This window comes from Temnothorax curvispinosus, unplaced genomic scaffold (genome assembly GCF_003070985.1).
Source record: "Temnothorax curvispinosus isolate PA1 unplaced genomic scaffold, ASM307098v1 QBEX01010321.1, whole genome shotgun sequence".
Lineage (NCBI taxonomy): Eukaryota > Metazoa > Arthropoda > Insecta > Hymenoptera > Formicidae > Temnothorax > Temnothorax curvispinosus.
Genome location: NW_020220101.1, coordinates 307,067 through 333,557, shown reverse-complemented (window position 1 = coordinate 333,557; position 26,491 = coordinate 307,067). Strand labels below are relative to the sequence as shown.

The window sequence follows — 26,491 nt, the reverse complement described above, 5'->3', positions numbered from 1 at the left end:
AAACTGAATTCAGAAGGTAAAAATGTTTCAGACAAAAATTGTATGGTCTGGAGGGGAACAAATAATGGTAAAATAAACTTTCGAAAAAATTGTTTTGTTAAACTCACGATCGCCATTTTTAAAAATGGATTTATATAATTTTTTAAATATAGAATTTAGAATTATATGATTTCTTTACATAATGATTGTTCTGCTAGTTATTTTGCATGTAAAAGAGTATTTTTTTACACCAATTGATTCGTCTCATTATTCCGTGTATAAAAATATAAGTGAACTTGATTAAGGTACTGTTATCAAAATAATTTTACCTTGTGTCAAAATATGCTAGAATAAAGTATAAAATATCTCAAACTATTAATTTTTTGATAACTCTACTTTAATACTTTTATATGCCGAATAACGTGGAATCATATTATTATGTAAAAGAATCCAAAAGTATAATTCCAAATTCTTTCTAGTTCGTTTCTAAAAGATGCTTATTTAGCATCACGATTATTAAACTGATTATCAATATAATTATGTATATACTTCGGCTTCAGCTTGAGACTGTGTTTCAAGACTGACATTACTCGGCGCGCAGTTTGCTGAGCTGGAAAAAATGTATACGTAAAAATATTATTAGGCACAAAGATCCAGCCCGACTGTAGAAGGCATATTTCTATTACTTGTGTTATTCTCATAAACGATCAAGTTCTCGTTATTCATATAATTTCATTTAAAAAATGGTGATAACCTTCATGTGATCTTAAAAAATCCATTTTTCCGAAAATTAATCATTATTTTTTCCCTTCCAGATCATACAAATACTTTTGTCTGAAATACTTTTGCCTGCTGGGCTCTGAAAATAAAATAGGATACCCTGTATGTTACTTATTGTATATTCATCAAGTTAATGAAAAGGAGCTGCGCTTATTACCGTTGAAACCTAACTTAAAATGCTAATATAAAAATTTGAAAGTCCTTTTAGTGTATTTAATGTGAAGAATGTTAGGCTGAACCGTGAATCTCTAATCTCAAATTAAAATTAGATTAAGTCAGGTCAGGTAGAAATGTTTATTAAAAAGAAAAGGCGATATCTCTATGCTGTTTTTCTCTATCCGTATTTACTTTACAATAAATATAATACGTATAATGTAGAATTCATAATCAGTAGGACTTTATTTTATGTGTTAATAACTTTTTAATAAACAATAAGCGACAAACTTCGAGTTTATTCAGAATCATGATCTTGACGACATATATCAAGGCCATTCGAGTTGGGTCCCTTCTTCTGTAGTATTACTGCCTACGTGCAGATTCACATAAGAATCATCAGGATTTCTACTTTAAAATTGAAATAAATGTACGAGGAGAAAGAACGGATTCGATGAATCATTTACGAGAAAACAATTCTTGAAGTTAGCGTAATGTACATGTTTCAGGTCTGTTGTTTTAACGGCATTACACCCAAATGCATAATCTTCTTTCTTTCTTTTTCTGAAGTTCAAATATAGATACCCAGATTGTCGGATTCGTTTTTACTCCTCTGGCTATCGTAAATATTAAAATTATTAACTAAACGTGTATAAGAGATACGCAACAAGATTGCGGTAACTCAATGTAAAACACAATTGAAGAACGTGAGTTTTACTCCTGTATCCCTCGTGGCTCCTCGTTGTAATCGTTCGCCGTCATCGTCATTTCAAGATTCAGTCGGGAAGAAAGTGATAACGTGATTACGATACATCGTGACGTGCATATATATGTGTGTGTATGTGTGTGTGTTTCAATACAAACGTTTATTACAAAATTATAGTGACATCTGCGTATCACAGGAGAACTCAGTCGATTCTTCACTCCATCGTCATCGCATTATTCCAATCCTGACACGCGAATTTTTCAACGCGAAACAAGCTACATAGCTGGAAATAGTTACGACAATACCGCTCGTGCCGCGTTAATAACGGAATAAAGTCTAGAAAAATTTTTTCTATTATTCGAAGAGATATTCGAAGATAAACGAAAGAGAAAGACCATATCTACTGGTCCTCACTACTCGATACCAATCAACGCAATTGAATCTCGATTGGAGTGGTCACTCAAGTTTCGTCATAGGTCACAGATGTTTTTGTATTGCCCTTCGTATAGACCTTGGTGTATCGCCCCTCCCTGCATAATGATTACAGTTAAAAAGCAATCTTAAAAGTGACGCTTTCGTGTCAGTTCGTAAAATGATAGGCGCGCAGAGAGAGAGAGAGAGAGAGAGAGAGAGAGGGAGAAAGGCGTAGAGAGTTCGCAGGAACGCTGAGACGTAACAATATATATATAATGACGGTATTTATATAATAATCTTTTACTGGTCGTAATGTTTCTTTCCAACAACGGGAAGTATAAGAAACGATATTTCACGTTTAGCAAGCGGTTGTAACGATGAAGATATAAACTGGTGTATCTCAGTGCCCGTTGACTCTTCAACTTTCGAGGTGCCGTTTAAACGAACTTTCTCTCTAAAGATCATCGATAAGATTAATAGTTTCGCGTAGAGGAAAATTGATCTCTTTTAGACCAGAGACATCGATTATCGCTTGTCGTCGATGTAAAAACGGAAGAGAAATACCGTGTGTGTCGGATTGTATGATTTCGAATCAGGCTTCTTACAAGAGTTACATTATTTCGCAATCTTATGTACATATATAAGATTATGTACGCTATGTATACGTCGTATATATTACGTCGCATATCTAAGAAAATCGATTCCGCGATTTTTTGAAGTGTATCTGGATGTAACAAAATATTCGGAGAAACGAATGATATAAAAAACAGTTTTGTCACTTTGTAAAAATGGAAAATATTTTATCAATAAAAGATCGACATTTAACTCATTAACAGCCAAAGATTCACTCTTAGGATAAGAATTTTATATATATTTTTTTTTAAATAAGAAATAGCAGTAATATATATGTATATGTATGTTGTATGTATATATAGATGTTTCTTGAATAATACCCACTAATTATATACCGCTAGTTCTTACAAAAGACTGAATCGAAGAGTTCTGAACAAGTCATGATCTTTTTTTTATAATGCTTAATGAGCAGCTTAATTATTGAGTAAAGTTAATCTATTTAGTGAGCGTTCCGTTGCTAAGTCGTCAAGTATACTATCAAATGCGCGGCTCATTGACGTAGGTAGGTTTGTCTAAAGAACGATTGAAATAACTTTACTTACTAATTACTACTTCATTAAGCATTATAGAAAAAACATTTTGACTCAATTTTAATAAAGAATAGCACTATATAATTAGTAGGCACTATTTACGAAATACTTTGTATATGTATAATGAATAAAATAGTTTCAGCAATAATTTTTCTTTTGCGGTATCTAATTCTTTCTTTCTAAATACATCAAGTCTTTCTATAAAAAAATTCTAATTATGTATTATCTCTTGTAAACAGAATTTACAATTCGAGGTTATTAGGCCAAGAAGTAATTAATCGTACAAAAAAAAACCAAAAAGTTCATATAAATATATGATTTACCGTTATCCAGTTACATAAAATAAAAAATAAAAATTATTTATTTTGTAAATCGTTTCAATTTTGATATCTTGATAATCGTGATTGACTCTATGACTTTAGAACGTATGAAAAGTTGATCATTCATTGAAGTAAATTTTTTAATACAACGAACAATATTACGTTATAATTAAAAATTAAATAATTGTTACCAGCTCATCGAGGAGACCCGTAAATTTTTACTAGTCATGTTTAAGCAAGTCATGTCGACAAGTTCTTATCTTAAAATAAATGTTCAATGTGATTTGTCTGCATGCAGGCCCGAATTCTTCTCATCGATTCTTGTGTATGTGAGAAACTTCTGGATCTCCTCGTATTTCATTATACTTATAGGATTATTTGAAGTCACTTGTATGTTTAATTTCAATCCGAAACTTGAATGATCTAAAGGAACACATTATAAATGGGTATGATAAAATATAAAGAAATCCAAAAGTTTTTCAACGTGTCGAGAATTGATGTGGTGAAAGCTCCATAACTCAATAACAGTAAGACATACATTTAAGTAAGCCTTTTTGCTTCTTTTTTTACGACTAATGATTTCCTAAAATAATGATCTCTAGTTTTGAATCATCCCACTCTTACCCTCTCTCACACATTGAGTGTGTGTATGTGAAAGAGACAGAGGGTAAGGGTGAAGGTGATTTAAAACCAGAGATCATTATTTTAAGAAATCATTAGTCGTAAAAAGAAAGCAAAAAAGCTCACATAAATGTATGGCCTACTGTTAATGAGTTATGGAGCTTTCACCACATCGATTTTCGACACGTTAAAAAGCTTTTGGATTTCCTTATATTTTACTACATGTGTATGTATATATGCGTAAAGAAAAAGAGAGATTGTGTGTGTCGCGTATGTGTAGTATTCAAAAAATAAAAACAATTTTGCTTTAACTATGTTCGTCTATATTATGGCTTTTAATGGGTTAAATTGCACCGTAATAGATAATCTAAAGATATGTTTAGAGAAAACAAAATTATTTTTGAAACCAATTGTATATTGCACACGATAATAAGATTATTATTACAATCAACTGTCATTTTTTTTTTTTTAAATATGATTGTGATATATATCCTATACACGAATTAAATCTGTCAAATCAATTCAGTTCGGAACATTTGCGATTGTCACAATTAATTTCCAATTAATTGATAATTGATCAATGCCAAAGTAAACTTGATACAATAAATCACCCGTTGAATAATGCCTTCCGGAAATTGACTTACTCGTTGAGACTCAATGTTTTTGTATAAAATACCTTAACGTTAGTTCGTGATACCTCGTAAATTGTCAATTAAATTAATCAATTTGTATAAAGTAATGAATGTGACGTGTGAACAAGTATTATATAACTATAACGAGAATACGTTCTTACAGGCGAAAACGGAACGCGCCACAATCGCAATAGGTACGAAACTTTCAGCATTTTACGTATAATACTAAGAATCTCAGTTTGAAACATTTAGATAAACGACCCTCGACGTTCGCCGTTAGCTAATACCTAAAGCTAGGATCCTGTTATCGATGTCGAAAATTGTGTTTTAACATTTAAACGTTCAAAAATACAGAATCGTATTTGATTCGTCTTGCATCCAACATGTGCTAACGTTTAAAAAAGTATCGTTGATTTAAACTCTTTATTTCTATTCCTCCCGCTATCGCTCCTCGCTCGTCTCGTTATTTCCACCGGAGAAACAGTTTTTACTCGCGTCTTATTATACAGCTACTATTTAATATTATCTTCGCGCGCATAGAAATACAACTAAAAATTGGCGTACGTGCCAGAATCTCTTCGTCGAAAAGCTTGCGCGCCACGCGCAAAGCAATATAACCCTTCTTTCCAAAGTATAAATGCTAAACATACATATACTTAATCGGCATTTATATGTCGTTTATATTTTTTTCTCTTTCCGCGCCAGTTATATAACATATAATGATACATAATGCTAACATATTGCATTAAAATAACACAGAACGTAACAATAAAATAAAGAGTTGTACATTGTTTCAAGAGAGGATTTAAAAAAAAAACGCGACGTATTTTGATTATGTAGAGAGAGAAATTGTCAAATGGCGGAAGTTATCGTGTCGGAGAGTATGCTGGACACCAAAGATCTTCGTGTGAGAATCTCTCTCGTTCGACGAAAGACTGCTCGCATGTTTACTGCGTTCTATCGTAGAAACTTCGTTAAAACAGTAGTATTATTATTAGTTTAGTACGGTAGTACCCTAATATGCGGGAAATATATAAAAAATTAAAAAATATACGAGTTATATATATATAAAACACATAGAATGCATATTCGTCGTAGCGCATCTTGCATCAAGTCAGATTTTTGTTGCTATCTATTCCTTCTAATCGCAAAGTCACAAATGATCGACTTGCACTTAATATCAGCGCATTTAGCGTCGAACGTGTCGTCTTACACCTAAATTTCCTAACTGTATGTAATTGTATGTTCCCGTCGAGATAAAATATAGTATGGCTTAACACAAATGAAGACTTGAAACGTTCGGCATTGAACGCGCAGAGAGAATATGGATCAAGTTCGATTATTTTGGAAAAGGCATATCATTTCGGCTATAAGATGCCTTTTCCACTATCTACGTTTCACAGTACACGATTTTTATAAAAAGATCCGTTTGATCTTCGGCTGATGCACACTTTGGTATCCAACAAGCTTCTCCACGCGTAATCGGAATATGAACGATCGATAGTCGTGATATGGGCAGTGAATGATTAAGCAAGTACCAATATTAAATGGGCTGGCTCTCCCATTGAGGCGCCCATTCTGGAAGTCGTCAATCTGCATTAGATGGCGGCGCAGCGTATCTCGAACGCGAATCCGAGTCCCCGTCGCATATATATTTTCCTGAAACAATTCAACCGTCGATAACTAGTCAAGTCACGAGAATTATGGTCATCGACAATCTTTTTTCTTTTTATTAATAAATAAGTAGTTCGGAAAAGGGCAAACTCCTTCACAAAAACATTCTTTTAGAAAATTCAATGTTTAAACTTTACCTTAGGACAATTATTAAGTTTAACTTTTTACAATTTTTTAAGCAATTTTTAAGCGGTTTTTTAAAAAAAGTATCATTTTTGGAACAAGATAACAGAATAACAATCAGGAAGTTAAATAGCTGTTATTTTGTAAATACACAGAATAAAATAAATTAAATACTGCACTATAAGAGAAACGTGTCATTAGCACATAATAAAAAAGGGATATTTATGAACGTGTAAAACTAAACATTCTTAAAAAAGTTGAAAATTTGATTGGTTACATGGCTTAACAATATATTCGTAATTTAAAGAAAAATTCACTTTAGGAAATGTTCAAAATATTCTCCATACAATAACAAAGTGTCTATTAAAAAATGTTACCAACATTTTAAGACATTTCCGATGTTACTTTACGGTATTCATCCTTTATTTTTTTATGTAGATCTCGCGTGGAATTCGCGTGGTATAAATTTTACTTTTTAAGTGTTCCTAAAAAAAAGATTTAATGGAGAAAAATAAAAAATCTTGCAAGTCATTCAATCAAATCTATTTCAAATTTTCTATTTTAATACTAAAAATTTCCAAATGCAATTTCTTGAAAAACACTTGAAAACCAAAGGACCCCGTATAAAAAATTTTTTTGAAGGAGTAGCTACCAAAGGGATGAAACAGCATGATTGAATTTATCATTTATCATAATAATACATCATGTTTAAAAACAAACAATGTGTTTCAACATATTTCGCACAAATCAGTTGGTTTTAAAACAGGAAAGTTTTCGTTGGTTTTTGGGTACGTGTGCATGCGTATATACAGGGTGTCTGATAATAGGTGTAACACCGCTCATGAGTAGATGAAGTGGGTTAAACTGAATAGAAAAGTCCTCTATTATTTTACAATTTTTGTAATTATCGAGTAATTAAATAATTAACATCACCGTACATCTGCGACAACAGGCAGCGTTTGCTTACTAGACGCACGGCGAGGCATTGAAAGGAGTGCTCTGTCAATAATGGAAATGTACGATACCATGGAAAATATGGTACAATAGAGTATATTTTCTATGCCACGAAATTATTTCATTTTGATAGAAAAATACACGGGTAATTATAGCAGGAGTATCACACGTCGCATCGTAGCCGTTATTTACAGAACGCTCCTTTCAATGCCTCGCCGGAGATGTCACGTGATTACCAAACACTCTGTATATAACATATATTCTATTAATAAAATGTCTTCTATAACGTATTATCTCGTTATATCTTTAAGTGGCACAAAAATTACACTCTTCACATGCTTTATATTCTTTTGCGTGAATCATGCAGTGAAGAATGCATTGAAGGATGCCTGATTATCTGATTAACGTACCGGATACAAATTTTCGCTTCACCAAGCTCAATCGGTATCCAGAGCCTATAAGCTCAAATTCGACACCCGACAATGTGGTCCCTTCGCAATTGAATTGAGTGAATATCGTGCCCTGATTGCCTGGGCCGTGTTCGAGTTCGACTCGCGCTTTCAGAGATCCGACTCCGTTACCCTCGCTGTGCTGCGAAATCTCCGTGAATTTCCATAGTACGCGATTCGTATCGGGGAGCCACTGTGCCGGCGGTTTGCTGTTGAGCGACTTGAAACCGCCGTCGATGGGCGCCGCAACATGGAGATTCAACAAAGGGCTCGGCGAGGCCATAGCGCGACTGTTGTATTTATAATCGATCTAGAATCGAAAACAATCTAATTTGTAATGGCTGCCACATCAAACGAGATAAAGAGATGAAATTGTCGCTTTAAGTTTCTCATATTATTTCTTAATGAGATAATAGGGATGGCCGGGTACCTTGAGATCGGTATGGGTCGTTTCACATTTCCAATATGCGACCAATTGAAAAGGGCACGAACCGGCGCCTTCTTTGCATTTTATCTGGTACTTGAGAATGTCCACATTGAAATACGAGGCCGAGGGATTCTGTTCAGCTTGCCGCCGTAGCAACAAAGTTAAGGCACTCATGTTGAATTCAAAGATTGTACTGTCGACGGTAGTCTGAGTTGCGTCCCTAGAAGCATCCCTTTTCATCAAGCTGCCTTCTCTCGATTTAAGGATCGGCGATTAGACCAAAATGACTTACATGCTGATGAGCTGGCTGTTCGGCAACAGCCTCTCCAGCCTGTTGGTGTTCCTCACGCGGAAGGTTAGCTTGGCAGGACTGGGATTGTTCGCCAGGACCGTGACGATGCCGGCCGGAAACGAGAGCATCATGTCACCGCTCAGCTTCACCTGGCAGCGGGTCTCGTCCGTGCCGCGGAAATAGGAATGCACTATCTCGTGGAACGCCACCGCTAGCGGGATGGTGTCAGCTAGGCCGATCGTGAGTGGGGACGGTCCTCGCGAGGAACCCACGCCTACACCAGCGGTACGAAATTCTAGGCTGGCGACGCTGTCGGCGCGGGATATCGTTGCGGGTGACATTCTGCCGCGCGGCGACGGACCCTCTCCTCGGCGCGACGGCGGTCTGGGTATCACGATCGATCCCGTCGGCGTCGAGGACGCGGACTGCTTGGGCGGTAAGGCCGGCGTGATGTCTCCAACTTCCGAAAATAAATCCCCATCTAAAACAAGAAAAAATCATGTTAATTCTTTTTTATAAACTCTTGCCTCCTCTTGTTCCTAATTTCGCATACAAATGAAAAACCTGTTTCAATTTACATACATCGCTATACCGAGTTTAGCTATAACAGCAATTGTAAAAATCGACAGCTACCAGATACTACGCGATATTAATTATCTATCACTGCAATTATGTTGGATGACGTTAGATGTCAGACGGTATAATTTCTTATGTATGATATTCGTGACTCATACCTTAGTAATTCTTTTTTCGCACGTATACGTATCATAATAAATAAGTTTAGCCGCCGTTTGGGGCGCCGTTTGTCACAAGTTTCGCAAAATTTAATTTATTCGCACCCTCGATGGTGACTTAGTAAATTTGTATCTTCCTGCCATCCGGCAAACGGATAAACTCATTGATAGGGTTTACCTATTGGGAATCGGGTATGAGAGTGTGTAGGCGGTGCGGATTGTGGCGGCGGCGGCTGCGACGGAGTCGGCGATGTGGAAAGTGGCGGTGGGCTCTGCAGCGGGGCATAAGGGTGGCTACCGGTCGGTGTCGATGCGCTCGACGGCGTACTGCTAGGATTGAACAAGTTTAGGCCAAGTAAATCTGAGCTTGGCTTACCTCCTAATTGCTGTGACACTGACTGAGACCTTTTCATGTGATGATCGGAATCGGTATTCGATCCTCTACGTCCCTGTTCGAACATGACATATCGTCAGAAAAGCGACGTGACATCGTATTATTTTCTTCTAATGACACATATACTGCATTTCGAAAATTATAATACGATCAAGAAAGAAATTGCTCGTGAAAAAGCAGGTTACAAAATACAATATCGATAATGTTTTTGTAAGGAAAATGTTGTTTTGATTTAAAATCATTTAAAGAAGATCAACACAGAAAGAATGTTTTGTTATATTTTTATATTTTATATTTAAATTCACTACAAACTTGGAACAACTTGGAAACCAAGGAATTTTTGAAATATAGAAAAGATATTTAACAAACAACGTGATAAAAATTACCAAACAGCTTGGTAATTTTTGAAACATTGTTGAAATTTTACTATATATTTTAGTAAAAGTAATCAAATATATTTTATATTTTATATTTTATATTTTATTTTGTATAATAGATATTAATATTTTTTATTATAATAGATGTTAATCAGAATAGCTCGCATAAAATTCTTCGTAATATATGTTGTCCCACAACTACCATGATTTTCAGGGTAAACTCTAAGAGAAAATTCTCTCTGTGAATAAATATGGTATAATGTTATGTACTATTTTTTAAAACTATAGTACCTATTACTATACTGTATGTATATATAGTATTTTGTTTGTACATTGTAATAATATAATAATCTATATATATAGCTTGTCCGGAAAATTCCTAGAACAATTTTTTATATAAAATATACTAATAACGCTATCTATTAGAGTTTAGACAACGTACATATTATTTATTATACGCTATTGGTAATTACGGAAAATTTTCTTATTCAGACCTGTTTCATTGTTAACGAAAAATCATCACTTTTGTCAGACGTATCGTACCTTTGTCATATTTTAACGAATGGAGCACAAGACAATGCTCCCACTCACATGTTGACGGTTGTCAATCAGTTTTTAGTTAAACGTAAAGTGTCTATAATCATTCATGCCCCGTATCCACCTGACCGGCTGATTTTTTGTTTCCCCAAGGTAAAAATGTTCATAAAAGGAATTTATTATGCATTTTATAATTCTGTAAAGGAGATCCAGACTGTAGTGACAAAACATCTAAAAATAATTTCAGAATAGGACTTTTCCAAAGCCTTTCAGAGGCTTCTGAAATAGATATAAGATGTGTATAAAACAGAAAAAGGATTATGTTGAAAACTGAAAAAATGTTCTATATCTGAAACTTGATTTTTATCGAATTATTCTGGGAACTTTCGGTACAAACTGTGTATATATTAAATAAATCAAAAACGGCCAAATTTCGAGCAATTAAAGGATGTTAAAAATATATTTAATAACTTCGATAAAAATATACAATCATGTTAACGTTTCGAGCCTTACTTGGCCTTCTTCAGAACAAATATATTTTCAACATCCTTTAATTGCTCGAAATTTGACCGTTTTTTATTATTTAGCTGTTTTGCTTAGTCGAGCAAGATCATATTGTTATTGTGTATATATTATTATATATTTATATATCTTTCACATTTTTATATATATATAACTTGCTTTTTCAGTGAAAATTCATTCTCAATTGTATCGCGTCGTCTTATATTGTAATGACATAAATATATTCTGCATATATAATACTAGATATATATATATATATATATATATATATATATATATATATATATATATATATACATTTACAATGTTTAAATAATCAAATAAAGGTATTGTTTTATATATCTCACAATCAGTTTTTGACTTTATACCAATGTTATTTCACGACTCAAATGTAAAATCGTATGACGACAAGTGTGTCTAAACATTTACTTTTGCCTTCTTCTAAGTTACGGAATAACGTCTATTATTTTGGTCTCGCAACCGTGAGTCGCGATGTATAATACGCAAGATATGTACGTGATTTTCCAGAATAGAGAAAATAACTCACTGTTGGTGCAGGTGATAAAGATAAATTTTCCACTGTCGCCCTCAATTCGTCCACGCTAGCGCTCATGGGTGCACCGCCATTGCTGAGAGGCTTTATTTCCACTCGAATTTTACGTTCCCTTTCATCCTCTGAATCAGTATCTGAACTGGAATAGAACCCCTTTTCATTTTCCCACGGATCCGGCTTCGGTCTAATACAAAAACCGTCCTCGTCCACCTCCGGCGTCGGCGTTTCTGACTTTCTGCTGTCTTCCTTGTCCTCCCTATTGCGTTCATGACAAAATCATTTAAGATAATATACTTTTGTAAGTTTCAGCAGGCCCAGTGCATTACACAATAAAAACTTTTTCATGCTAGAAGCGTGCTAAAATAATAAAATTGTTGCGCTTATAGGCGTGATACGTGAGATAACTGAATTTAATGGGTATTAAGTATTGCTTTGATAAAGAAATGTATATGGATCCATAAATGCTTTCTTTCCAAATTTTGTAGTCTTCTAATCTTCAAATATAGACGTGAATTTTAACAGAAATTCAATACGACTTTACTGAGACGAAAAAAAAACAGCTTGACAACTGGTAAAGATTGTTTCGTTTTTCATTGTTGCTTAATATTGTACACAATATTATATACAAATCAACATATCTAAAGGCAAACAAATATAAAGAATCTGCTTTGGGTAAACATTGACGAAACAAACTGGAATAGGAGAGATTATTATATCTATGGTAATAAAGATTAAAACTGCACATCTTATCGTTATTCGGTATTTTCCATTTTCTAGATTATGCTATCATTCGAGCGACATCAAGTAATATTTACACATATAGAGTGACAATTAGAAAGTTACTGAAATTAAATAGCTATTATTTTGCATATAATAGTTGAACAGAATAAAAGAAGTTAAACATTCCACAGAAGAAACTAGTTATTCTTATCACTACATAGTGAAAAAGGAATATCCATGTATTTATCAAAATAAATATAAAAAAGGACCAATAATTTAGCTGGTTTTATGGATCAGTAATATGTTTTTGAAATGTTAATCGTCTGAACTTACAAAATAACAGGTAAATACTTAGAGTATCAGCAACTTCCAAATTATCCTATACTTGACAGTTTATTTGAACTTTAGCATCCAATAATGTACATCTGTAATATGGAAAAAAAGCATTTGCAGACTCATGTTCCAAATGTTTCAGATCTATCCCGTATATTCGTGATTGATAATAATAATTGATAGAAAATTATAATATGCAGTATCTTGGACAAACAAATAGAATATCCAACAACGAATCATTCCAAGTCTGAGATTCACATCCAGCAAAAGTATATTTAATGAACGTTAAAATCTTAGATGTGTGCATCTCTCTTTTAGAATAAGATAGACTTTGTCTGCTGGTTGTGAAACTGACTCTATGTGCACTAGGTCTGCTGTGCATGCATGTACTGACAGGTCAGACTTTTCTTCTTTGTTGCTGCTCGTGTCCACGAGGTCCTTCTTCTTCTTCGCCTTCTTCTCCTTTCGCTTTTCTCTCCTACTGCGTAGGAACCCTGTTGGTCGTGGACACCCCAAATGTAGACAATAGGACGGTATATGTACTGTGATATATGCACTAGCTACTTATTAAACGTATACTTTATGCGAATTATACTCTTACGGTTACACCAAATTATGAATTCATCTCTATCTGCGGAATTAATGTTCTAAATTCTTGTTAAATCCACTACACTCAAATATCTATATGAATACACTTATTGTTAGAAATAAATTTTAACATCTACTTTTATCATTTGCCATTACGCAAATAGAATTTTATACGAAGGAAAATAAAATATTTATATGATTTGATATTAGTACTACGAAAATATAATAGAAAAAATCCGATGTTAACATTAAAAAAGTATCCTAAGATATTGATGGCATTTCTACTAATAACACAACTAAACTACGTAGAAATAAAATGAAAAAAGGCGTAAAAACTACATGGTTGCATTACTATCTACACGAATATATGTATATCTAATCGAATATACAGTGTATAATTTGAACAAGAACTGCTACTGTTTGTATAAAAAAAATAAATAAATACGAATCATTATATTATACTTGGTTTCAACATTCGTAATACTTGGATGAGCGATACACAATATAATTATAGAAATCTAATGAGAAATGAAAATTAAAGAATTTACTTTCCAAGTGATCGAAACATGATCAGCGCAACATGATCAAACAACATCTAATACAAAACAAATCGACGTACGTCGTATTGATAACTATAACATTCTTGTATGCATTTCTAATTAATTAATTAACTTCCACATTCTCTGATAATGCAGACACGAGTTTCCTTACGAAGACGTACTTATTGCGCAAATATTAGAGTCATTTTTACCTTAATTTAAATCGTTATAAAGAATTCATAGCATTATTTCTAACGAATTAATCATAAATATGAATTTGTCAATCTAACGAATTTCTAATGTTTTTTTGTAAGTTTCGCCTTTCAAAGAAACGCATGTCAGCACTTTGTAAAACAACGACTAACATAAGTGAATACCTACGTCAAATAAAGGATGCGGTGAATAAAAAAGTGAAGTATACAGAAAATTCAGTAGTGAGAGAGAGAGATAGAGAGAAGTGGAGCACGTCGCGTTAGTACAAATATGAAGATATCCCACGCACCATCACCATCAAAATTCCTACAGTCTCTGCATCGTCTACTCTCTTCTTAAATTGTTTTTCTAACAATTACTAAACCTACATTGACACTATAATAAATGCATTTGCACATTCTTATGCACGCCTCTCTTAGGAAGATTGTACACACAGAGGGTGATGTCCTCTGCAAACCAATCTAACGTTGCATGCAAAAACAGTCTCGGATATTAAATGGGCAAGTGTTTAGAAGAACAATCGAAAGAGAAAGAAATGTTCTATATTCTATAAGAACGTAATCTACCAATTGAAAAAAACGTGAATTCTGCAGAAGATGCTACGGAAATGATCGTCATCGATGAAAACATAGCTCGGGATAATAGTTGCGTTCAGAATCATATCACGCTATTGGAAAAGAGAGAAAAATATTCCTGCACTTGGAAAATAAATGTAAAGGTATGAACACATGTGAGCCATGCAAATTAGGAATTTCATAAAAACGGCTCACCTGAGGCCCCGTCAGTAGCCAACCCCACTCTTGTATCTCAACATTATTCAAGTCCAACTCCCTTTAGTTTAGTCATACTTCTCTCTTTTTTTATTTCACACTGCACCGATGTTACACAATAAACTTTAGAAACAGAATTATACGCCGCAATCCGTGTAATTGTAAATCTATTCAGGACGTATTCATTAGTGGTACGTGTTAGCATTTGGATCACTTATGACGTGTAAAGAAGTTAGAAATATGAATTGTACGTCTTGCTATTGTATAACCCGTCCAGGTATCTATTATTGATTTTCTAAGACAAAAAAAAAGTTAAACGGGGGGAAAGACAAAAATAAAGTTGTGTTAAACACATCTTTTGAAATATATGAACAACAGGGCGTTATTTAATCTTTAATCTTCCGCAATTAAAAAAAAATATATATATATATAGATATATACAGAAGTTTAAAGTTTTATCGAATGTTGATAATGAATCGAATGCACTCGGTAATATAGTATTGTAAAAATTGCATAAATATATAAGAATTTTATAGATCTTCTTATCGTGGTTGTGTAAGATAACTGATGCAAATATTGTACATCGTCATAATCGGATAATGTTCCCACAGAGAGGATTGTTAGAAAAACAATTTATAGGTGAAACTTTATGAAAGTAATTAGACTCCCATATATTTCTAATGCTAGATATGCCTACGTTCTATACAAGCGTCTTCCAATGTTAGTAAAATATAGCAAATAAAAAATATTTCTTCTTTCATTCGAAATTATCTTTTCGATCCTCGGTCCACCTCAAACGCAGAAACAAATCAAAGTGAAGAAATATTTTGCATGGGCGTTATACGTGAAGCAGAAATTAATGTTACATTAAGATGTATGTATAATTAATTTGTTTGACAAAATATATATTTGTAACATTAATTTTAAGCGTTTGGACGAATGTTATACGTACATTGCTGTTCTAAAAGTGAGCACAGTGGAGGAATCATAATACGCGCAACCACTATAAGTCAGTAGATAATTTATTTCACCATATTACGTCCTGACCATAAAATATACGAGGTATTTAAAAGGAAGTAATGTCATTGTTACCGAGTACCATAAAGAGAGAACAACCGATAGAGAAACATTATAGATATAAAGATCTACGTGGGAAATGCTCGAATAAGACTGATATTATTACAAGTTAATAAAAGAAAATATCTTTTAATTTACGCATCGTAAATAACAGAATAAGTTTATCTGAGAATTTATGCGACAATATTTATGATTAACATTTTCAAATTAATAACTGACCATTCATATTCGAGCCAACATATGATAGATTGTCCGAGTAGATAATCAAATTAAAAATGTGACAATTAAGGCAACAGGTGAAAAATTGTGTGCAAAGTTATTTTACGTTTCGTACTCTTTAAATATCTTTAATAAAAGGAAGAGAAGGAGATAAGTAGAAACTCTGTACGAACAGAAGCGCGATAATCGTTAATGGTACGCCATATCAGCGACAATCAAGTACAAAGTTGATTATTTTATCAATGTACTCGGCAATTAACGTCAGTATCAGTAATCTCTAATGTATGTTGTATGTTTTATTCTAACAACAAAGTGAAAGGGTAGAGAATGGTAGAACGGGGTACAGGAATAAAATGTAAATTGTTACATTTAGATCCTCTGAGAGGGTTCCTGGAGATGCTGGGAGGTGGAACAGCAGGAGGCAGGTTGTTCCCTTGAGGGGTGGCAGGTGCCGAACCAGACGACCCTGCTTGCTTCTGTTTGTCTGAAACAACACTCATCATTCTCACGTCTTTGAATACCTCCCCGTCAACTGATGTCCCTTTTCTTTCTCTTGCTCCGTGTCACACTATTATGTACCGTTAGTTGTACCGATTCGAATTTTAAAGACCTTTGCACTTTCAGTGGCATTTCAAAGCGTTCCAGAGGGATGAGAATATTTTAAATGACCACATAATACCTCTGTCCACATATATTTTCGCATCTGGACATGTATAATTGTAGTAATACTTGACACACAAAAGCAGCTGCATAAAGACGTAAAAATCGGAGGCAGGATTAAATATTGTAACTGCATAAAGAAATGTAAAAATATAGTCATAATAAATTTTTCGCCAACACATGACAATTAGCCGCGCAAACCAAGTCATTTGTTCATTTGTTTACTTTTTGTGCTCAATGAATGAGCAAAGTAATATGTATCCCTAATATACGTATAAGGATAATTTGTAATATATTGTATGTAAGAGTATAATTAGCAACCAAACTGAAATAAAAAAACAAACCCCCTGGAACACAATGGTACTCTATACGTCATCCTCCACCTAATGTTAGATCGTTACGCAGAAGCAAGTATATGACACAACAACCACATAAGCATAAATAAATCGATAAAAATCGTACTGCGTATCGTATTCGAATTGATATATCTGTGATCGAGTGCTGCAATTCAATTGGGCAAGTGTATAAATGTGATCAATGATATGGTACTAACGAATATAAAATTAAAAACGGCAGAACAAGCCTACCCAGACATATGCAATGTTATGCCGATACTTGTTTTATGAATACTCACTGTGGATGATAACAAAATTAATTTCGTCGGAAACGATCAAAAGCATATCTGCCTTTCGTGTAAAAACATAAAGATGTGAAAGTATCAACGTAATGTAAAAATGTTACAAGAAATGGGAAGAAACATATCGCTTACGAGATGTAGCATCTCATTGCATTGAGCCAAGGTAGGTTCAAACTATTGCAATTAAAAAGATAATACAATTTTGAGAAAGTCTATGTAACTTCGATGAAAGAAAGAAAGAGAGATAGAGAGAGAAAGAAACCTACCCTGGGAGTTGGACATGAACAGGTTGAGTAGCGAGGTAGTACGGCGGGAAGCCTTGGTGGTTTGTGCATGTGACAGTTCTCTGTCCTTTTCCTTCTGTCTTTCTTTTTCTCTATCTTTTTCCAATATCACCCTCCCCCTGTCCCCATCCAGTACCCTCAAAGTACCACCTTCCCCCTTTAATCCCTGATCTTTTTTTGAACTGTGACTGTTACCGGCTACGCCTGTTTCGCCGTTGGTTCCCTTTGATGTTTCCTTAGGTGTCTCTACGCCGCCTTCCGACTGCGAGTGGCTGGTCATTTCCGCTAAACTCGTCATAACTTCCTCATACTCGATCACACCTAATTTACAAACGTCAATTTGCGTCAATGAATATCAAAGAAATGCAGAAACGAAAAAGAGTCTTCTGAATACTCTCTTATTCTTATTACCTGGTTTTTCGAAACCCGTGTATTTGCTCTGAACAAATTGCTCTAATAACTTCTCCACCGTCATATCGACGCATTGCCGTTTGAAATCGATATGCACCTGGCCGACCTGCTCGTGATTGGTTTGCAAAACGTCAGCGTACGTATTGAGAAATTCCTTCATGTGCTTCAGATGCGTCTCTTCCACATCTTGGAACCGCTTGGTAACGAAAACGTACATTGATTAGTACGCCTCGCTAATCGCCTGCACAGCAATATTATCACGCAAAAGCCTAACTTCTAACGTTTTAATCCAGAATTAGTACCCTGCAAGCCTGAGTCATTTTTGCCTCGAAGTCGTTTCGTATGATCGTGTACTTGTCCACCAGTGTCCTGTAATCATCTTGTGCCTTTTTGAACTTGCCCTCCGCCTTCTCGAGCTCCCTCTGACTGGCATTGTCCTTCCTCAATTTCTCTAATTCGAGGCGCTTTTGCATACACATGTCCTTCGCTTTGTGTAACGTTACCGTAATGCTCTGTATACTTTGTACAACTTCTAAGGTAGACGATTCTTCTTCCTTCACCTAGATGTGTCGATACATAATGTACGTTATTCTCTAGTTAAACCATTCTGATTACGAATTAAAGTAAATAAATTTGATGTCCATGCGCAATTATAATTATATTCGTGTGCATGCTACGGTAGATAGGACCACTGCATGCACATTGCCGACTTGATTGCCTGACGATGAGAACCTACTGATCCAACAGTGTGGGCGGATACTGATAATTTATGGGACACGTATCTGACATATTTTACAAAGCATGGCAATCGTGAAAAAAAAAGATAACGCCGTATCTTACTTTGTGACACCGCAATCAAATCAATGAGAAGAATATTAACATTCAGCCAACAAGTTAAATAGGAAGCAATTACGTACAGCCTTATGTTTCTTGTGTAGCTCGTCCGCATATTTTGACACATCTTTTATGAGTTCGGAGACTCGCTGGGCCATTTGGAAATGTAAAACAGCGAGTTTCTCGGCGGCACCTCTCAAGGCGGCCCATACAGGTGCGAATGTCCCTTGTGTGCTATTGCTCGCCTGTTTCGCTACCTTACTGAGGAGTTTATAATTGTTTTCCTCTATGGCTGATCTCTCTCGCAAAAATTCAGCCAATTCCTTGCTGGCGATTACACCATGCTTCATGTTATGATATAACACGTCAAATCCATTATTCTTTTCGCCCTTAAATAGTAAAAAGATAATACTTCAATATCTCCTTTAATTAAATCTAAAACTCGATTCGTCAAACTTAAATCGCTTCTTAAAACAATGTTTACTCCAGTTTAATTGCTTTAGGGGTCCCATTTATTTTCATGGTTCAGTGAGAAAATATTATTTTGTGAATGGATTGAATGAAATGTACGACATTTTGAAATTAAAAATGTATTTATTTGTTATTTTTTGTCTAAATAAAGACAAAATTTTCAACTTCTCTTCATATCTTCCATACAAAGTTTACGATCACAAAAGTTTAATCTGACATACAAAACTCAAATATACTTACATATATTTTTTGAATACGTACTATTTAACTGAGAAAGGCAGCAGATTTTGGCTTTTCATAAAAATTGACATTTTGAAAAAAATTGTTTTAGAAGACAGAAAAAAGCACATAATTTTGTGGAAAGACATGTTTTCATATCTACCTTTATTACATTCCAATAACTATAGTATACATTTCAGATCAAGCCTTTAAGAGTTATGCTGCACACTGTCCAAAATGTAACGTTAAACATTTCACAAGAAAGAAATGTTGAATGAAATATAAAGAAATTGAAGATTTGTCTCCATTTTATAATTTTTTAGGTCTAAAATTATATAAATAAATACATTTTTAATGTCAAACTGCTATACATTTTATTTAATCCATTCCTAAAGTTACGTTTTAATTATTACATCAATTTATATACAGGATGCGTCACACAATTGGATTCTAATACCTTGAAGATAGCAAGAAATGGTATAAGCACAAGTGGTGTAATAGTATAATAATGTCTATTTGGTATAATAATGTCTATTTTTCTATTGATTCATTTTTTTCGTAAGTGCAACAATGCGCACGAAATTTCATGAGATATTTGAAATTTCTGAATGAGGCATATGTTTTATTCAAGGAAATATTCAAATGTTCCACCGTTATATAACGAACATTTTGTGATTCGTTTCTTCATTGTACAGTATCAAGATTATCACTATTTACGTTTAAGCAATTTATTTTAATCTGTTCTTTTAAGGAAACAAATAAACACAAATACACATTATCTTTGAGATAACTCCATGAAAAATATCTTGTAAAACATTTCTTTTTCGAGCACACCTTATCTTAATATTTTTATATACAGAATGTTCAAAAGAATTTATTTATGCAAAAAAAAATTTATTAAAGAAAAAGTACAATTTCCCTTTTCTAGTGCAGCGTTGCATTTCCAAAAAAATTAGTCAATAGAAAAATAGATTATTATTAGCGATGGGATTAAATGCGTTATAATAAGTAGATTCGAATATGTATAGTTTCGAACTTTCTATAATTACTTTGAAAAATAAAAGCAATACTTTCTGTAAAAGTAGAGTCGAATCAGGACGAAATGATTCAAATCTATGAGTACCTTAAAAAACTAGAGTATTACTTCGAAATGGACTCAAATCTAGATCAAATATGTTCGAATCTTTTACGAGATTCACTAGAAATTTTTACGTTCTTTTGAATCAAAACGTTTGTATAAAATGACAATTTTTTAATGGAAATATCCAAGTTTCGATAGTTTTTAAATTGCCATCGAAAAAGGTCTTCGATATTAAAGCAGAATTAAAGCAGACGGATAACAAAGATATATTCTTTAGTTAATTTCAAAAATGGATTTTAATAACATTTTAACTTAAAACTTAATAAAGATACATAATGTTTAAAATGGAAAGTATGGAAATGCAATGGCGATAAGTAACAAATTTCCTAGAAATTTTCGCTGAGAAAAAAATCAACTTTACACTCATCAGAGAATTTATAATTGAAATTAATGTAGCAAATGTAGCATATCTTATAGATATATGTATACGTAAATGTGCATGTGTTTTAAATTTAAAAATCCGAAAATTGGACAAGGTATAAAGAACGATAGCGAAAAGTTGTACGGATTATCATTTTTCTATCGGAAAATCGTACAAAAATCCTGCAATTAGAATTACGACCGAAATATATGCATTGGAACGGTACTTAAGACCACTTAGCCATTTAACACTTGAACTCTGCAGATCACGCGGTAAATCCACATTGAGCAGAACCGCTCGAGTGACGTCGCCGTAATAAGCTGTTATTACGTATTATTGCCCTTGTCATCCTATTGTACCGATTACTCGCGGCAGTTACACGTCTCAATTTCTGCTCTGATTTTATTGTGAAAGAATCTTTCGTAAACAGCCCGCCAATGCCTGATATTTTATATCACGTTAGAAATGCAGGATACTCGCGGTGTTAAAAAAAGGAAGTGACAATTATCTTATCTCGACAATGTGCGTTCTGAAAGAAAGAGTTGCAGATAAATATGTACCATTGGTCAAATAAATTTGTAATGCCCTTAAAAGAAGCCTCTCATGACGAAACGTGAGTAGTCAAATTTATCCTTTTAACAACGTCTCATGCTTCTTTGTAATAATAATAGCATAGAAATAAATAATTGTCTAGATGTGTATTTTCTTTACATTTACCATTAACGTATACCTACATATATTCATAGTACATAAATGCTATTATGTACTCAGCTATACATATAAAGGTATACGCACATTTGTAAAACTCTATGGCTCTGGTATTCATAATAGTCCAATCTTATATTCAAGATCATCTTAAGATGTCGTACGAGACAGTACGGTCATTTCATCGGTTAAATGTTTCAAGACTGCAGATGACGTAAGACTGCACAAGACGATCTTGAATGTAGAGCTCCGTCTAGACCAAGTATAACATTGTTGCCGACATTGTAAAAAAACAAAAATGTATAGGAACCAAATGTGGCTGATGAAATTGTAGTAACTACTATTTTTATTATTAAATTTATATCTGACATAATCTATTCGATAATTACTACGTTTACGCGAGCGTTACACTGAAAAAAATATTTGTATGAAATTACTACTTTTACTATTTTAAAAATCACTTGTAGTTTTAAATTTAGCGGTATTTTCACAACGATGAACGAAAAAAAAACAGTTTTATTTCATGAGAAATTACATATAATCTGCAATTTTCAATATAAGAGTGATATTGCATGATTATGCTGGGTCGGAAAAAACCATGCAATATTACTACTTATATTGAAAATTGCGGATTATATGTAATTTTTCATGAAATAAAACTGTTTTCTCTTCGTTCATCGTTGTGAAAATACCGCTAAATTTAAAACTACAAGTGATTTTTACATAAAAATAGTAATTTCACCTATATTTTACCATTAATATATACTTTCACTTTAAAAAATCTAGGGAAAAAATTACAGTAATAATTAGATAATTTTTTTATTTCAAATATGTAATTTCCATATAAAAGTACATGGATTTTTTTCAGTGTACTTCTGTAGTAACTTACGATAATTCCTTCGCGTATCTTTTAACGAGTGAATAAACGAGTAAATTATCGTAAGTTACTACAGAAGTAACGCTCGCGTAAACGTAGGTAGTAAATGTATCTGACATCAGTCAACTACTTTTTGCTATCGCATTTTTTAAATGTTAGTGACATTAATATCAAGATAAGTGATGATGATTTATTAACTCTTTCTGCTGCTTGTATAGTTATATTAAGTAAGAAAACTTCTAAAAAAATAAGGATTTAATTCAATTTTAAAACGCGAAAAAAATATATTAGTAATTTTTTATTAAATAAACTAAAATATGATAGCAGAGATTTTTGTTAGGAAGTTGAAAAACAATGGTAGTTTTTAAAATTTTATGTCCCGTTCTGAGATTACGAAGATGTTATCGAATTGTTCTAAATTATTAATACATTATTGGAAAATATAATGTAACGATATCGCAGACCAAAATTTTCATGTACATTCATATATCGACGACATTAATCACAGACATTCTTTTGATTTTTATACCACCTCGAAATCAAAAACATAAACTTATAGATAATATAGTCATCGACACGATCTCACCCACATTCTTAAATTGCTTTCAACATTTGTCGACAACAATGTAGCTCACAATTTCTTGAATTTAAAACTGAATTTTGTCAAATAAGCGATACATCAGGTTTCTGACAATGTTTCGTTTCAGTCTGAACGACGTTTAAAATCGAACTATAAATACTGCCCTATGAATGTTATTGCAATGCAAATATTAATAGCCCTACGTTATTCGTACAGGATATAAAAAAACATCGCAGCCTTAACACTTTGACTGTCAATGACGGAAATATCCGCACATTCAATAAAAGATACTTATACCGGAGCAATTAGAACGGAGCAATTAGATACTATATTTTTTTATGTTTTTGGGATTGCTGAACTCAAATCTGAAATCAAAATTGCGAAATTCGAAAAGGCCGATTCAACATAGCGGATTAAAAATGCAAAAAATTGTTCGATTCGCATAAAAATTTGAATTTAAAGGTTTTTTAAATTGGTGATTTTAAATTCAAAATAAAATGTGAAGGGTTTAAAATGATAATAGGCAAAAAGATTTTGATACTAATTCCGTTTTGAAAATTGAAAATTGTTTATTCATTATGACGGATTCAATATAACGGCCATAAAATTAAAAATATCTTTCGGTTTGCATAACAATTTATTTATAAGAATTTTTATAACTTTTTCTGCCATTTTTTGACCTCAGATTTAGATTCAGCAACTCAAAAAACTCCTAGAAAGTATCCTTTTTATAATTTTATTAACTCTTTTTTATCAAAAGCATTTTTGACTCACAAGCATTTTTTTCATCTAACATCTAAGAGGTTAAAAACCTACTAAATTCACAGAGTAGAATTCATCATCAATCGAATGCTGAAAAACTTTTGCACTTATATTAACCTAGAAAATATATAGAATGCTATCAAATTATTTAACTTAAATTCATTAAACAGAACAACGAAAAGTGAGATCTAATGTTGGGGTGTAAAATACACACTTCATGCGAGTATTTACTATAAAAAAAAAATTACTGTGTAATGTGAGGTTGACGACATTGAGCAATTAGTGAAATTAGATTCTGTTGATATCTCTTTAACATTGAAACAGATTTTTAATGTCTCATTGTCAGCTCGTTACGACCTAGTAAAAATTTTCTTTGCGTACAATCTCCGGCGCTCGTTTGAAGATTTACGCCGTAGATATACTACGCGCAAGTAACACGCGTGAATACTCCCGCAATTAGAGGAGGCTAATTACGAGATAAAAATAAACGGTATAAACACGGCGAGGGAAACCGATGCGCGGCAGGTGTCCTTCAACCGCGTGCGTAAAAACGCGTAGTTCAGACTTCGCGTATGGCAGGCTGCACAAGAATGCGGCGCACATGTCAATGAGTGTCGGATCGGATATTTTTTTTCTATTCACGCGTGTTTCACGTAACGAACGTTTTGTCCCGCATGTGGGAAGTGGGAAGGTAGGGGCACGTACGATAGAGGTAGACGGAGGAAGAATGAGGGGAAGAAGTGAAAGGATGAGGGGTAGGGAAGAGGTGGAGAGAGGGAGGAAAAAAGAGGGGAAAGAAGGGGGAAAACTAAAAAAATTTTGATTTTCAGTTAAAAAGTATGTCTAAAGTGTGCTCCCTACATGCTAAGTGTTACAAGTCTATATGCAAAATTCGCTGCACTGGAGCAGAAGTGTCGTTACTCTTTTAAACCGATTAAGTTGCGGTCGCTGAATGAATAATAGTGTCATAAGTGAATTGACAAGTGAATTACATGCAGCAGACGTCTTCAAAAAACAGTATAAGTTTCATTATAACAAAATTTCGTGATTGCAATTGCGTTAGTTATCTCACAATTAAAAAAAAAATTGAATTAAATTCGTTTTTCCTCTCTCTCCTGCAAATTGTGAATTTTTGAGTTGTGACAATATTCTTCTCGGTGTGCAATATGTGTATATGTATATACACATACAGGGTGTCCCAAGAGGAAAGGTCACTGCTGCATTTGTGCGATATTTGTGAAGATGTGCAGCATTTTTAACAACACTTTTACAATCTCACTATCAGCATGCAGTCACAACAGTCTACCGTGTAAAGCATGTATCTTTCTTATCAGTAATTTTGCAACTGTACATTCAAATAGCTTGGAAACCGTTCGGAATATATAGGACACTCGGTTATGTGAACATTTTTGCTTAAAATGACCGATACTGTCACCTTCCAGAGTAGTGACCTTACCTCCTGGGACACCCTGTAGGCGCCAACGGCGTGCGACAGCGTCGAAAACCAAGAAGACGTCTCGGGTCTCGGCCTCGGCATGCAACGAACGTTACGAACGAGAGAAAACGATAAACGAGAGAGACAGGAAGGGGACGAAGGAAAAAAGATTTCATTGACGAGTATATCGCCGTCGCCCGGTGCATGGTATTGAGAGGAATAACGATCGCGCGGGGCGCGAGGGATCGGGCAGGGCAGGGCCGAGGAGAATCACGACGGCGAGGCGATCCCGGCGGACGGGTGACATTCTCCCACGACATAACCTAAATTCACGCGCGCTGACTGACTGGCGAAAGTGACGTTTCGCGTTTCGCGTTCGCCCGTTGGCGAATTGGACGAACACGGGACCGGGGACAGGGAGAGAAAAAAGCAGAGGCGGCGAAAAAGAGAGATATATTCGTTACTTTACATCACTCACCCAGAAATAGTCGACAAAGTCCACGGTCATGTTGAGACCGCGATCAGATCATTATACTACCTCACCTCGGCCTTCTGTATATATCGGCACGAGTTGCACCGCGCTCGTTTTTTTTCCCCGCGTAGCGCGCGCACAGCACTACTTACTGCTCTTCGCGATAGGACGCGACGCTCGAGAACGCGATACCTCGATTCACTAAACGGCGGCAAGCGGCAACTCGGAGTAAAGTTTGCCTGCCAGAGAATCGCGTAGTGGAACGGGCACAGTGCACAGTGCACACTAGAGTACAGAAACACGGGTCAACTTGCGTCGACTATCTCCTGCTATCTCCGTCTGCCGCGTCGCTCTTCCTCCGTCTCCGTCTGTTCCTCTT

General features: G+C 34.3%; 1 protein-coding gene across 6 annotated transcripts; it reads right to left on the bottom strand.

The window, feature by feature from the left end:
* Positions 1 to 1,084: 1,084 nt before the first annotated feature.
* Positions 1,085 to 26,491, bottom strand: LOC112460125 (F-BAR domain only protein 2). 6 transcript variants are annotated; one of them, XM_025024650.1, is made up of 14 exons: positions 26,119 to 26,491; positions 19,173 to 19,478; positions 18,558 to 18,815; positions 18,256 to 18,451; positions 17,827 to 18,165; positions 16,631 to 16,747; positions 13,252 to 13,351; positions 11,799 to 12,060; positions 9,821 to 9,870; positions 9,600 to 9,748; positions 8,688 to 9,168; positions 8,399 to 8,615; positions 7,930 to 8,278; positions 1,085 to 6,427 (listed from the first exon to the last, which is right to left on the bottom strand). In XM_025024650.1, exons 1-14 carry the CDS (start codon positions 26,146 to 26,148, stop codon positions 6,357 to 6,359), a joined length of 2,925 nt encoding a protein of 974 aa, XP_024880418.1. In that variant the 5' UTR covers positions 26,149 to 26,491; the 3' UTR covers positions 1,085 to 6,356. The 6 variants fall into 6 exon arrangements, with proteins under 6 accessions (XP_024880418.1, XP_024880416.1, XP_024880420.1 ...); XM_025024648.1 differs by having other exon boundaries at positions 9,600 to 9,870; XM_025024652.1 differs by lacking the exon at positions 9,600 to 9,748 and having other exon boundaries at positions 9,798 to 9,870.